Genomic DNA, 14796 nt, shown 5'->3' on the forward strand with positions numbered 1-14796 from the left:
GCTTAATACAGCATGTTAACGGACTCATTTTGTATAGAAAGACCTTTTGCTTTATCTTAAATAATATATCTCACTTGATAATTTATGGTTTTAATTAGCCTATGTTATTTCCTATGATTTTAATTTAAATTATCTAAAATAGCCAGTTTACTACTTAACTATTTAAATAACCATTTATACTTAAATAACTATCTAAATTAGCCCATCTCTTCCCACTGTGTGCTCTGCACTGTTTCTACCTGGCCCAGAGTCTGATTATATTTTCTTTTTGAGACTTTCTCTGTTTTTTAGGGCATCCCAGGCCATCCTGGACCTTATGGACTTGCTGGTTTGCCAGGATGCAATGGTTCCAAGGTATGTATCTTCTCTCTCAGGAGGTGGTTAGTTAGTGTTTTGCTAAATGAATAAACCTGGGTAACATAGCAATGAGATGGCCTAGCCTTTCCTTGAGATGTTGTTTTGGCCAGAACCAATAGTATATGTCTTCAGGACAGAAAGGTGATGATTTTCTTTGTCCTCATGCTTTTTTCTTTATTCTTCCAGCTTTATTGAGATATGGTTGACACATAGAACTACCTAAGTTTAAGGTGTACAGCATAATGACTTACATACATCATGAAATGATTATCATCATAAGTTTAGTGAGCTCACCATCTCTTATAGATACGAAATTAAAGAAGGAAAACATTTTGTGTGTGCAATAATTTTTAGGCTTTATTCTCTTAACTTTAAAAAATTAACAGTGTTAATTAGATTTCTCACGTTTACATTGTATCCCTAGGACTAGTTATCTTATAGCTGAGAGTTTGGAGTACCGTTTGACTGCCTGCACCCAATCCCCCCTCCCTCCACCCATCTTGCTTTCAGATTATGTTTTAAGAAAGTTCTCTCGTGTTCTCCCACAGAAGGATAACTAGGGCTCAAACAGATATTTGCATCTGAGGTTGTGATTGAATATAAACCAGAAACTAAAGCTTAGAATGCAAAGTTGGAAGAGAAAAACTGAGCTTTCCAATGTGCACTCATCTCCTTTGTCTCCTGACTGCACTCTGCTTTTCCCCAGGATGGTGGCCATGAAAGGACTAATTACAAAAATTTCAAGGAAGCAGCCATTAAAAAGTTCTTGGCACAATTAACCTTTTGCCATTTATGCACAATTTGAGAAACAGTAAATTCTAATCCTGTTTTCAATTAAGATAACGGCTTTCTAGTCTTTAGCCTTATGATCCAGTAGTTGTGAGGAATTTGGGTTACTTTGTCTAAATTTACTGCTGCAGGGTTGGAAGCAAGGAACAGGGGAAATATCACAATAGGCTGTTCTAGAACAACTAAGAAGAATGACAAGCGTCATGTGTCTTCCAGGGAGAGCCAGGGTTCCCAGGACTTCGGGGGACACCAGGCTACCCAGGGATACCGGTAGGTTTATGTTTCTAACTCCCCATCCAAGGAGTTTCCTTTGAAGCGATCATATACAGAAATCTGTCATAACCTTGGGGAAGTTGAAGCCAGTCAACAGTAGACATTTGACTACCCTTTGCAACCCCAGCAGGCTCCTCTGTCCATGGGATTTCACAGGCAAGAATACAGGAGTGGGTGGCCGTGCCCTCCAGGGGATCTTCCCGACCCAAAGATTGAACCCAAGTCTCTTGCATCTCCTCTATTGACAGGCAAATCCTTTACCACTGAGCCACCTGGGGAGCCCAGTAGTTGAGAGGAATGAATAAATGCACGGGGGTTTGCACTTTGAGACTTTGTTTTGTTTTTGAGACATTGAAGTAGAGATCTGAGATAGACAATGGAAGACACCTGGATGGGTGGTGGTGACTCAAGATGGAGAGAGGAGAGAAGGGCCTGAAAGTGGGGCTTAGAGAGCTCTAGCATGTGAAGGGAGGTCAAGGACAATGAGCCTGTAAAGGAAGAAGGGCCCTGGGAGTAGAAGAAAAGCAAGAGGGGTATATTCTGTAAGCCCAGGAAAGATATTGTTAAACAACAAAAATTCAGCTGAGTAAATCTGACCATCTAACCGGCTTTATTGGATGATTCACAAACCCAGCTCTCTCCTATCCAACAAAGAGAGTTGCCTCCAGCCATAGATAGCAAAGGATTTTAAAGTCAGAGAGAGAATGGAAATCTGACATTCTTAGCAAAGAATGTATTGTTTTATTAACAAAGAAGGCATTGTCTTAGACAAGGTAGCCCGTTAAGGGAAACAGAAGGGGCTATTGGGTGGAGTATCTAATTAGTGCTGACCTGGAAGTTCCAGGTTGGCCAGACAAAGGTCACATTCCTGGAGAAGGTTAAAACCATAGTCATGGCAGGTATTTAGTCTTGGTTTACTGCACTGGACCTAGCAGGAGTGATTCCATTTTGGCTTCATCTCTGTTTTAACAAATTCCAGTAAAGGCGAGTAACATACAGCTTCTTAGTGCTGTCGAGAAGTTCAGTAAAACAAGAACCAATGTTTTGTCCTTGGTTTCTATAACATCAAAGTCATTGCAGACTTTAGCAAGGGATATGGGATAGGGAGGCCTGGTGTGCTGCAGTCCATGGAGTTCGAGAAGAGTTGGACACAACTGGGCAAATGAACAACAACATTTCCTTGACAGATGGAGGCAAGAGGCAGATATGGGCCTAAGGAATAAGTGGGGATGAACAAAGTGAGTAATTTATAGATGACAGGAAGGATAGGTAAGACAGGATGAGGCAGTGTACTCAGGGGGAGACTGGTTTCCCTGATGGCTCAGATGGTAAAGAATCTGCCTGCAGTGTGAGAGACCCAGGTTCAATCCCTGGGTCAGAAAGATCCCCTGGAGAAGGGAGTGATGACCCCCTCCAGTATTCTTTCTTGGAGAATTCCATAGACAGAGGAGCCTAATGGCTACAGTCCATGGTGTCTTATGACTAAGCGACTGACATACACTTTGTTTAAATGAGAAATACTTGAGCAAATGTAAAAGCCAATAGGAAGCTTGCGGCAGGAAGAGAAGGCAGAATAGCAGAGAGAAGGACAAAGCAGGGATGTTCTGTATTTGGTTTGCCTCTAGTTATTAATACGATGCTCTTTTCCCTAGGGTGTCATTGGTTTGAAAGGAGAAAAGGTAAGTGATTTGTGGCATGTTGTTGTTGAAAAATCTCTAATTGTACGTATGAAAGGCACATCTCTTAAGATATGTCATTACAAATCAGATTTCATGATTAATTCAGAAATGATATTTATTCCTATTGAGTGTCTTCTACTTCTTGTCATAAATATGTCTTAAGGAATGCAAGCTTTGTATCATCCTTTAGGAAAATAAGGTCTGGGGAAGGAGAACTGATCTTATGCCCAAGGCTCCAGATTCTAGGTCAGGAAGTGCCACTCATTTTGGTGTCTTGGGAAATGGTGTATTATTCTTGTGTCTTCCCTCTATAGCCAATGGTCAGTTTTAGACAACATGAAAATGCTTTGAATTCTTCAAAACAGAATAACTAAAAAATCCTATAGCATTTCTGCAAGTATATATCCTGGAAGCACTTTTATCCTTGAAACAGTATGACCTTGAATAATCATTTAAAGATGTCTTGAAGATAAAATGCTGCTGATGTTTGATGAATTTCCTTTTCAAGGGCGCTCCTGCTGAAGGAGAAGGTGTAGGCCTTGATGGAAAAGGTGACCCTGGGTTGCCAGGAGCTCCTGGATTCCAGGTACACACTTCAGAGAAGATCTTTATCATTCTCCATCTCTCTCTCTCTCTGTCTCTTTCCACCTCTTTTTTTCTCTTCTTTCTCTCTCTCTCTTCCTCTCCCTATATTTTTCTCGCCCTCTTAAAAATATTTTTCACATTCATGTTTCTCCTATTTATATATTTCATTTTATTCTAAAACTTTCACCTCATTATAAGAAACTACATTGCTAAGTCACTTCAGTCATGTCCGACTCTGTGCAACCCCATAGACGGCAGCCCACCAGGCTCCCCCGTCTCTGGGATTCTCTAGGCAAGAACACTGGAGTGGGTTGCCATTTCCTTCTCCAATGCGTGAAAGTGAAAAGTGAAAGTGAAGTTGCTCAGTCATGTCCTTAAGCTCATATAAAAAAGATGTTTTTGTACATATGTATTTTAGCCTCTTCTCAAGTCTCAATCACCCAAGCTTTCTTCAATCTAAGGAGGAGTTTTCAAGGAATAGTTATGTTCCTTTTAGTATTTGTCAAAATCCAGGATAGGTTTGTATCCCACATTGAATGCAATTTAAAACTGTAATATTAAATAACAATCCTATTGTAAAGTATGCATGATAGTAATATTTTATTTAAATGCATCTTTCTCCTGCTGAATAGTTTGCTTTCTGATATCTATGCTTGTAGCCTGAGGGTGATCCAGAATAGATACAAAGAAACAGCTGTTCCCCTGAATATCCTTTACTTCCTGATTCAAAGGAGTCTTTTGATACTAACTTTCAGATTAATTAATCATAAATATCTTAATTCATAAATATATGTGGAAATTCCTGAGTAGAGGTTGGTATTTGCCTGAGCAAGTCAAAGAGTTTGAGTTAAGGTTGTTGAACGTCCATCCAGTGAGCCATGCCAGCTGGTGATGGATGGGCTGCCAAACTGAACAGTGATGCGATTAGAAGCCATCAGAGAATTTTACTTGTTTACTTATTTTCGGCTGTGCTAGGTCTCTGTTGCTGCTCTCGAGCTTTCTCTAGCTGCGGTGTGCAGGCTTCTCATTGCAGTGACTTCTCTGGATGTGCCACACGGGCTCAAGGCGTGCGAGCCTCAGCAGTTACGGCACACGGGCTGAGCAGTTGCGGCTCAAGAGCTTATTTGCCCTGTGGCGTGTGGGATCTTCTCAGATCAGGGATCAAACTGGTGTCTCCTGCACTGCAAGGCGGATTCTTAACCACTGGACCACCAGGGAAGCCCAGTCATAGGCTTTTGAGAAAAGACACAAAAGTCGATAGCTCTTGGTTTGTTTCTTGTTTGCTTGTTTGTTTGCTTAGGAAGCAATAAGGGGTCAGATGCTGAGGGCAGGGAGTCTAGAAAGAGGAGACAGTAGCAACCTGGGACACGATGTATCCCTTAAATGTGTGTTGAGCATTGGCAGTGTACTACAATATGCTACCGCTAAAGGTACAAGAGTGGGACCTTCAGTTCTACAAGAAATCCCTCTTACCATCCACCTGCCAGTTAGGTACCAGGAGCTATTTAGGCTCTGGGATACCATAGTACACAAATCCCCAAAACCAGTTTAACCAAAATTCTTGCCCTCATGGCACATGCCTTTTAGAAGGAGAAAATATTTCAAAATGTAAATTACTTCCTGTGTGTTGTGTTCAGTTCAGTTCAATTGCTCAGTCGTGTCCGACTCCTTGTGACCCCATGAACCACAGCACGCCAGGCCTCCCTGTCCATCACCAACTCCTGGAGTCCACCCAAACCCATGTCCATTGAGTCGGTGATGCCATCCAAACATCTCATCCTCTGTCGTCCCCTTCTCCTCCCGCCCTCAGTCTTTCCCAGCATCAGGGTCTTTTCAAACGAGTCAGCTCTTCGCATCAGGTGGCCAAAGTATTGGAGTTTCAGCTTCATCATCAGTCCCACCAATGAACACCCAGGACTGATCTCCTCTGGGATGGACTGGTTGGATCTCCTTGCAGTCCAAGGGACTCTCAAGAGTCTTCTCCAACACCGCAGTTCAAAAGCATCAATTCTTCAGTGCTCAGCTTTCTTTACAGTCCAACTCTCACATCCATGTGTGTTGTGTTAGATAGTAATAAATGCTGAGGAGAAAAATTAATGTTGGGTTGAGGATAGGAAGTGTCTAGGTTAGAAGGAGTGCTGTGGCTTTAGATTGGATATGCAGGAAGGCCCATGGAAAGGATAATGTTTAAGTAAAGACAAGAAAAGGGAGCAGAAGTGAGTCATAGAGACAGACATCGGGGGAAAGAGGATTCCAGGCAGAGGAAATGCAGGTGGAAGGATCCAGAGGTAGGAGCATGCTTAGTGAAAGACAGAGAAAGGGGCAGGGAGAGGAAGATTTTCTAAAAATCTTAAAAGTCTTCTAAAGGAAAGCAAATGCTTTGGTCATTTTTCTGGAAATAGTACCACCAGGATGGTGGTACCCCTATGTAGTACCAGCAAGATAGTCCTGGTAGTTATACATGGCACATGGCCTTTACTGAAATTAACTGCAGGCGTAAATGGGAAACATTATGCTCTGATTTTACTAAAAATAATTTAAGGCATTTAACTAATGGACATTGTTCTTCAGTAAGAAGTAAATTTGAACTTACTCTAATTCTTCTCTTCATTTAAAGGGTTTGCCAGGCCTTCCAGGTTTTCCTGGACCTGCGGGTCCACTTGGCCCTCCAGGATTCCTTGTGAGTATGAAGCCACCATTGCAATAGACATTGTAACTAATAAAAGAATCATAGCTTAAAGATTTTTAAGCAGAGTTGTAGACTTGGTGCACTACCTGCTGTAATTTTAACTGATGGATTTTTCTAGGGCTTTCCAGGACCCATGGGACCTCCAGGACCTAAGGTAGATTGCAATCTATATGTTGTAACAGCCAGAACATCCTAACCAATCTAAAAGCCAACTCAGTCTGATTGCACATGCGGGTCTTTGCCGGGGCTTCTCTTTGGGGCTCACAAGAATCCTCAGCAGGGACGTGAACAGTTCTCCACCGCTTTCTTCTCTTTTCCCTGCACTTCAGTAACTTGATCTCTGATACAAAGAGTCTTAATTCAATTATAAGGAGCTCCTTGTCGGGAAAAGAGCAAGGATTCCTAGTCCATACGTTTCCGTTTCTCATAGTCCTGCCGATCTCCCAGTACTTTATCTTATACATTTTTGTACTGGGCTGCTTCCCAAAACCAACCTGTCTTCATACTAGAAAATAAAAGATGACTGTTCATGTGCTCATTAAACAGGGTCCTGCATGTCTTTCTGTTACAAAAGCCAACTGTTAGGATTGGGGAGAAAAAAAAAAAAAACCTTTTTCTTCTATCTTCTTAGGTTCAGTGACTGGGTTAACAGGAGAAAAAAGGTTGATTTCATATGCATATGGAGACCTCACAGAAATGAAATGAAAACCCCAAAGAAGCAATCAGACCCAGAGGCTTGTATACCGTTTTAACAAAGGGTGATACATTTGTGGTGAAGTATCAAGACATAGGAAGTGGGTTGTGAGCTTCTAGGGGCAAATTGTGGGAAGGTAAATATATGGGGGAAACTAGCGGAAGATAAGGGTTATTTCAGTGAAGTTTGTTTATGCAGGTTTAAGCTGGTGTTGTCTCCCGTGATGAGTTGTCTTCTCTTCTGTGCACAGGAGAGGGGAGGGTGGCACATGCACACGGGGAAATCTGTGCCCAGCCTTGAGGCCTAGGGACAGACGAGGGAACTTTTTCTGCATTCCCTATTTCTCAAATGCCTTCAGCTCAAAAAGAGTTCTTCTGCCAAAGTGGTGTGTTTTGGAGCTGGATAGTCTGATCTCCTTCATTAGTTAAAGTTAAAAAAATGTTGAGAGAGGGCTGAGCCTCACCAGGAAATTAGTAGTGAACACAGTATCTCTTACTATCAGGTAAGCCTTTGTGTGTCGGATACTTTCCAAGGTGCTTTCACATGTACTGTTTCATTGATGTGCATGTATATATACACACACAGACACACACATACATTCTCTGTGAGATGAACAGGTTCAGGTTAAGTGAATCATCAAACAGTAATTGGCAGAACTAAAGTTTAAAATCTTTTGATTCGTCATCCTGAGCTTTTCTCTACTGCTTGTGGCCTAATGGGATGAAAATCTGCAAACTCAGAAGCAAAGAAACAAAGAGACATTGGTTGAAACGATAGATTTACTGACGAGAGATGATTCACATTAGACTTAGCTCATGTTCTAACTTACTAGTGAAGTCAGGTTAGCTTTAATTCTGTTTTTAGTTCTCTGTTAAGTTTTGAATTTCAGAATCCTGAAGTTCAGCTACACATCCCTCTTATTTTTAAGACTAGAAAACAGGGCACCAGGAAGTTATGTATCCAGACAGCAGATTCAAAACTAGCTGGTACCTGGCTAAGCCAAAAAAAAGGTCCTCTGAGCCGGCTTCCTCCTCCACCCCACACCCTTTCATGCCATCACTTGCATTTTTAAGTAACTCCCTTCAACTTTCTGCACTTTAAGATCTCTCCTTTTAAAAGAAACATGTTGCCACTCTACTCTAAGCAATAAAGTAACTTTTACAGTCCTAACATTATGATTAAAATGTAAGTGTTCAGTTACAAACATTGGAACTTTAATGGGCTTAGACTGTATATTTGTATTCATTAAAAAGATAATTTGGTTTTGTCTTTTCTTACAGGGTCACATGGGTGATAACGTGCTAGGACAGAAAGGAGAGCAGGTAATTTATATACTATGGTTTATTTGTGGGCAAAATATTTTAGGTTCCTTAGTAAACAACACATTTTATAATGCCATCTGCGGCAACATGGATGGACCTAGAGATTGTCATACTGAGCGAAGTAAGTCAGACAGAGAAGGAGAAATATCTGATGATACCCTTATATGCAGAATTGAAAAAGAAATGATACAAATGAACTTGTATACAAAACAGAAACAGACTCACAGGCTTAGAGAAAAGCCTATGGTTGCCAGGGAGAAGGATGGGGGAAAGGGATGGTTAGGGGTTTTGGGATGGACATGTATGCACTTCTGTATTTAAAATGGATTATCAACAAGGACCTACTGTATAGCACAAATAATTCTGCTCAGTGTTATGTGGCAGCCTGGATGGGAGGGGAGTTTGGGGAAAAAAAATTGATACATGTATATATATGGCGGAGTTCCTTTGCTGTCCACTTGAAATTATCACAACATTCTTAATCAGCTATACTCCAATAAGGTAAAAACAGAACAAAAAAAGTCTTAAAAACCCAGATAACCACAATGGTGTGATCACTCACCTAGAGTCAGACATCCTGGAATGTGAAGTCAAGTGGGCCTTAGGAAGCATCACTAGAGAGGTGATGGAATTCCAGCTGAGCTATTTCAAATCCTAAAAGATGATGCTCTTAAAGTACTGCACTAAGTATGCCAGCAAGTTTGGAAACTCAGTTTTCATTCCAGTCCCAAAGAAGGGCAATGCCAAAGAATGTTCAAACTACTGCACAATTGCACTCATTTCACATGCTAGCAAAGTAATGCTCAAAATCCTTTAAGCTAGGCATCAACAGTATGTGAACTGAGAACTTTCAGATGTACAAGCTGGATTTAGAAAAGGCAGACGAGCCAGAGATCAAATTGCCAACATCAACTAGATCATAGAAAAAGCAATAGAATTCCAGAAAAACATCTACTTCTGCTTCACTGACTACACTAAAGCCTTTGACGGTGATCCATCACAAACTGTGGAAAATTCTTAAAGAGATGGGAATACTAGATCACCTTACCTGCCTCCTGAGAAATCTGTATGTAGGTCAAGAAGCAACAGTTAGAACCAGACATGGAACAACAGACTGGTTCCAAATAGGGAAAGGAGTATGTCAAGGCTGTATATTGTCACCTTGCTTATTTAACTTATATGTAAAGTATCATCATGAGAAATGACGGGCTGGATGATGCACAAGCTGGAATTAAGATCGCCGGGAGAAATATCAATAACTTCAGGTATGCAGATGACACCACCTTTATGGCAGAAAGCAAAGAGGAACTAAAGAGCCTCTTGATGAAGGTGAAAGAGAAGAGTGAAAAAGCTGGCTTAAAACTCAACATTCAAAAAACGAAGATTGAGGCATCCAGTCCCATGCAAATAGATGGGGAAACAATGGAAAGAGTGACAGACTTTCTTTTCTTGAGCTAAAAAATCACTGTGGATGGTGACGGCATCCATGAAATTAAAAGACACTTGCTCCTCGGAAAAAGCTATGACAAATCTAAACACCATATTAAAAATCAGAGACATTATCTTGCCAACAAAGCTCCATATAGGCAAAGCTATGGTTTTTCCAGTAGTCATGTACGCGTGTGAAAGTTGAACCATAAAGGCTGAGCGCCAAAGAACTGATGCTTTCGAACTGTGGTGTTAGAGAGGACTCGAGAGCCCCTTGGACTGCAAGGAGATCAAACCAGTCCATCCTAAAGGAAATCAGCTCTGAATATTCATTGGAAGGACTGTTACTGAAACTGAAGCTCCAGGACTTTGGCTGCCTGATGCGAAGAGCCAGATTCTGGGAAAGATTGAAGGTAGGAGGAGAAGGGTACGACAGAGGACGAGATAGTTGGATAGCATCTAACTATCTAACTCAATGGACATGAGTTTAAGCAAACTCCAGGAGATGCTGAAGGACAGGGAAGGCTGGAGTGCTGCAGTCTATGGGGTCACAGAGCCAGACACAACTGAGCAACTGACCAACAACAACAAAAGACTTGCTAATACACATTTTATTTACTAAGTCACATTGAAACCAAAGCATTTGCTGTGTCTCAAGTTTTGTTTGCTTTATTTTTTAGGTAAGAACTAAAGAGGAAATGTAGATCTCTTAAGCTTAAGTTTTTTTGTAATTCCTGAGTGTGTTTGTCTTTAGGGTGTGAAAGGATTGACAGGACCACCTGGACCACCAGGAACAGTTATTGTGACTCTAACCGGCCCTGATAACAGAACGGTAACTCTTCTGTGTTATTATTAGGCTCCTGCCTTCCCCTCTGTGCCATGAGGCCCTTGTAATCCCTTACCTCTTTTATAAGCTCTGTCACCTAAGTCCATTTCCCAGGTGGCCCAGTGGTAAAAAAAATCTACCTGCCAACTCAGTAGACAAAGGTTCAATCCCTGGGTTGGGAAGATCCCCTGGAGAAGGAAATGGCAACCCATTCCAGTATTCTTGCCTGGAGAATCCCACGGACAGAAGAGCCTGGCAGGCTACAGTCCATGGGGTTGCAAAGAGTCGGACACAACTTAGTGACTAAAAACAGTAACAGCACCTAACTCCGGTCCAGCCAGCCTGGGTCTCTGGATTTTATTCTTTTCCTGTCTTTTACTCAAGAACTGGAAAACATGAGGAAGAGAAGACCCAAGGCAAGCCACTTTCAAGACTATTGAAGGAGGAGCCTCAATCTAATTTTGCTTACCCTTTATCCTCATCCCTCTCACTGTTCCTAACACAGGCTGGGTTTTCAGTGTGTATTTTTGGATAGGTGGTAACAAAATGGGTATATGTCTCTGATCCAACTGGATGGTTGTTTTGGTATCTAGTCACTCAGTCATGTCTGACTCGTGACCCCATGGACTGTAGCCCTCCAGGCTCCTCTGTCCATGGTATTCTCCAGGCAAGAATACTGGAGTGGGTTGCCATATCCTTCTCCAGGGGATCTTCCCGACCCAGGGATTGAACCTGTATTTCCTGCTTGGCAGGTGGATTCTTTACCACTGAGCCACCAGGGAAGGATGGTAATGGCCTAAAAATAAGGGTGGAGTGTTATCATAATCAAATAGGACATTTTTACCCTGCCATTATAACCCCAAGACACTGTGGCCCCCATTCCTCTCCAAGGACACCATGACTCTTATTCTGAAATTATCAGGTGCTTTTTGCTCTCACATTGGGGTAGCTGGAAGGACCAGGGAACAAAATTGAATCAGATGCTCAGAAGTGCATCACAGCATAATACCCCAATCCTAGACACTAGGTTGATCCTGAAATGTCTGGGACAGGTAATAGGGAGTGAGGGGGAAGCTAATAATTTTCCTGTGGATTAACTAAGAAATTGGAGAAGGAAATGGCAACCCACTCCAGTATTCTTGCCTGGAAAACACCATGAACAGAGGAGCCTGGAGGGCTACAGTCCATGGGGTCAGAAAGAGCCGAACAAGACTGAGTAACTAAACAACAAACTAAGAAGTAAACATAAATCATCTCTCTTTTTTAAAATTATGATTGTTTTGATAATACCTTGATTGCAATATAATTTACATGCTGTAATTTTCACCATTTTAAAGAAGAAATTCATGGATTTTCATTATAATTTTTAACAGCATTATTGAGGTATAAGTCACATAACATATAATTCACCCATTTAATGTGCAATTCAGTGGCTTTTAATGTATTCACAGAGTTGTGCAACTTACCGTGGGCATTTTAGAACATTTTCATCACCCTGAAAGAAATACGTTAGCCATGACTTTTCAATATAATTAACTTTTAATGATAGACGTTATCAAACAAAACTGATAAGTTAAAACACGGTGAAGTTTTATATGACCAAAATAATAACTCTCATTGAATACTGGAAAAAATATTGCCTGAGGAAAATAACTGAACTTTTCAGAATTAATCAACAAAAGTAAATTTAATAAAATCTAACACTTTATTGGCTGAAAAACTGATTTAAAAAAATCTTATCTTGAGAACATTAAGAGCTGGGAGATTTGACCCAAAGGATGTTTTTGAAAATTATATTTTTACAAAATATTAATAAAATGTGATAAGGCCAAAACAAACCTGATTAATGACTCAAATCCTCATTATAGCATTTACTCAGAAAATCATTGATCTCAGTGAAAATAATTTCAATATATTAAAAATGAGAGTAAAATATATTAGAAATGATCTGATTATACTTATAGAAAACTGATTCAGAAGTTAAATTAGTTTAATATAGTTTGATCTAAATTAATTTCTTTTTTAAAAAAGAGACTGTACAAAGGATATATTGTACAGCACAGGGAATATAACCAGTGGTTTATAATAACTATAAATGGAGTATAATATACAAAAATCTTAAATCACTACATTGTACACCTGAAACTAATATAATATTTATAAATCTACTAGACCTCAATTCAAAAAATAAAATGCAGAACACAAAATGTTTGTGTATTGTTTCAGGGGGTTAACAGGTATAAAATTCAAAATGTGAGAAATGGTGATATGTTAAATAGGAGGTATATATGTAACTTGAAAATCCAGTTCATGGACAGCTAGAGGACTTTTCCAAATGTAGTCAATAATATCTTGTTTGCTCTCTTTCTGATGACTTCAACTTGTTTTTGTGACAGGACCTCAAGGGAGAGAAGGGAGACCGGGGAGCCATGGGACAGTCCGGAGCCCCTGGACCCTCCGTAGGTCACTTAGAATCATATTGTTCCCTTCAAACTAATAGTAGAAACTTGGAGCATATTTTGATGTATGTAATATTTTGTACATACATATTTTGATGTATGTAATATTTTAATATTAGCTAAAGCATGATAGCATTTTACTGCAGCGGTCGTAAATACTAGAATTATTTTATGGCCGCTTCTAGCTGAAATCCCTGCACTGTTTTACATGCACCCTCTGTCACCCATCTTGTGATTTATCTTCAGCATCTGATTTTATAGCATCTGTTTTTAATTTGATATTCATAAATAAGATGTCTCACTTAGATAACCTATCATTTCAAAAATTTTAATGGAAGGCAAAAGTTAATAAAAATCGATATAAGTCAAAGATCAGTAATTTACAAAACTTGACCTAACTCTCATTGATTCAGGGGCCACCTGGAGAATCTTATGGATCAGAAAAAGGTGCTCCTGGAGAACCAGGCCCGCAGGTGAGTTTGGAAATCATTGTCATGTGCAGCCTAAATTAATGGAACCCAGGTCTTCTACATTGCAGGTGGGTTCATCTGGGCCACCAGGGAAGCCCCAAATTAGTCAGTACTCAGGACTTTATAGGTGGCAAGTATAAGACGCTTAGGGCTCCCAGGCGGCGCTAGCGGCAAAGAACCTGCCTGCCAACACAGGAGACATGAGACGAGAGTTCCATCCCTAGGTCAGGAAGATCCCCTGGAGGAGGGCATGGCAACCCACTCCAGCATTCTTGCCTGGAGAATCCCCATGGACAGAGGAGCCTGGCAGGCTGCAGTCCATGGAGTCACAAGGAGTCACACAGGACTGAAATGATTAGCCCATAGTACCCAGCATGCAGCACTCTCATTGTTTAAAAACTAAAAATCATACACTGGGAAAAGGATATTTTTTCTAAGAAAAATATTCAACTAATGTTGTTTTTAATTTTATAATGGAAGGTAAGTACCATAATAGTTAATACCATAATAGTTAAACAGCTCTGTCTCTTTAAACACTGTAAAATTCCTTTTATATGTATATTTAAATATAGGCATGTCTGCAGTTCAAAGAGTTGCCAACATTGCAAATAAATACATTGACTGTGAACGCCTCTCTCTTTCTGAATTTTCCTGCTTACTTCTCTGCTCAGTGCTTCCCTGATTTTCTTTCTAAGCTTGGATGGCTAACTTTAGTTTAGCCAGGGCATGGAAACAACATGTGTCCATTGACAGATGAATGGATAAAGAAGATGTGGTACATATATACAATGGAATACTGTATGTGTGCAAAGTTGCTTCAGTCATATCTAACTCTTGCCTGGAGAATCCCATGACCCTCCCTAACTTCCCAGTCTGACTGGCTTCTGCCTTTCCTGGCAGAAGAAGGTCATCGTCAGTTCTGCAATTAATAGCTTTTCGTTCTAATAACTGAGGGAAACCTCAGTTAGGCTTTCTTGCCTAAGATCAAGAGATCGTATCATTTAAGTTTTTCGTGTTTATTAAAGTATCCGTAAGTTACATGTTTTTCTTTTGTTTTTGTTTTAGGGAAAGCCTGGAAAAGATGGTGCCCCCGGTTTCCCTGGCACTGAGGTAAAGTCATGAAGTCATGACTTGGTCCATTGATGTAATGAAAGTCAGTCGTATTAGACCAAGAAGGGTTTTTGAGAGTCACTCATGGTGGGCCACAGTCCATGGGGCTGCAGAT

The 14796-nt window shown here is 40.5% G+C and overlaps 1 protein-coding gene across 1 annotated transcript in view; it reads left to right on the plus strand.

Annotated features, from left to right (window-relative positions):
• COL4A3 (collagen type IV alpha 3 chain) overlaps window positions 1–14796 on the plus strand; it is a 158411-nt gene that overhangs the window by 89283 nt on the left and 54332 nt on the right. The window contains exons 6-16 of the mRNA XM_055573649.1: window positions 292–354; window positions 1363–1416; window positions 3072–3098; window positions 3607–3684; window positions 6301–6363; window positions 6491–6526; window positions 8347–8388; window positions 10571–10648; window positions 13039–13101; window positions 13515–13574; window positions 14637–14681. Coding sequence (XP_055429624.1) covers window positions 292–354; window positions 1363–1416; window positions 3072–3098; window positions 3607–3684; window positions 6301–6363; window positions 6491–6526; window positions 8347–8388; window positions 10571–10648; window positions 13039–13101; window positions 13515–13574; window positions 14637–14681 — 609 coding nt within the window. The remainder of the gene's footprint in view (window positions 1–291; window positions 355–1362; window positions 1417–3071; window positions 3099–3606; window positions 3685–6300; window positions 6364–6490; window positions 6527–8346; window positions 8389–10570; window positions 10649–13038; window positions 13102–13514; window positions 13575–14636; window positions 14682–14796) is intronic.

Source organism: Bubalus kerabau, chromosome 3, assembly GCF_029407905.1.
Source record: "Bubalus kerabau isolate K-KA32 ecotype Philippines breed swamp buffalo chromosome 3, PCC_UOA_SB_1v2, whole genome shotgun sequence".
In the NCBI taxonomy this organism is placed as follows: Eukaryota; Metazoa; Chordata; class Mammalia; order Artiodactyla; family Bovidae; genus Bubalus; species Bubalus kerabau.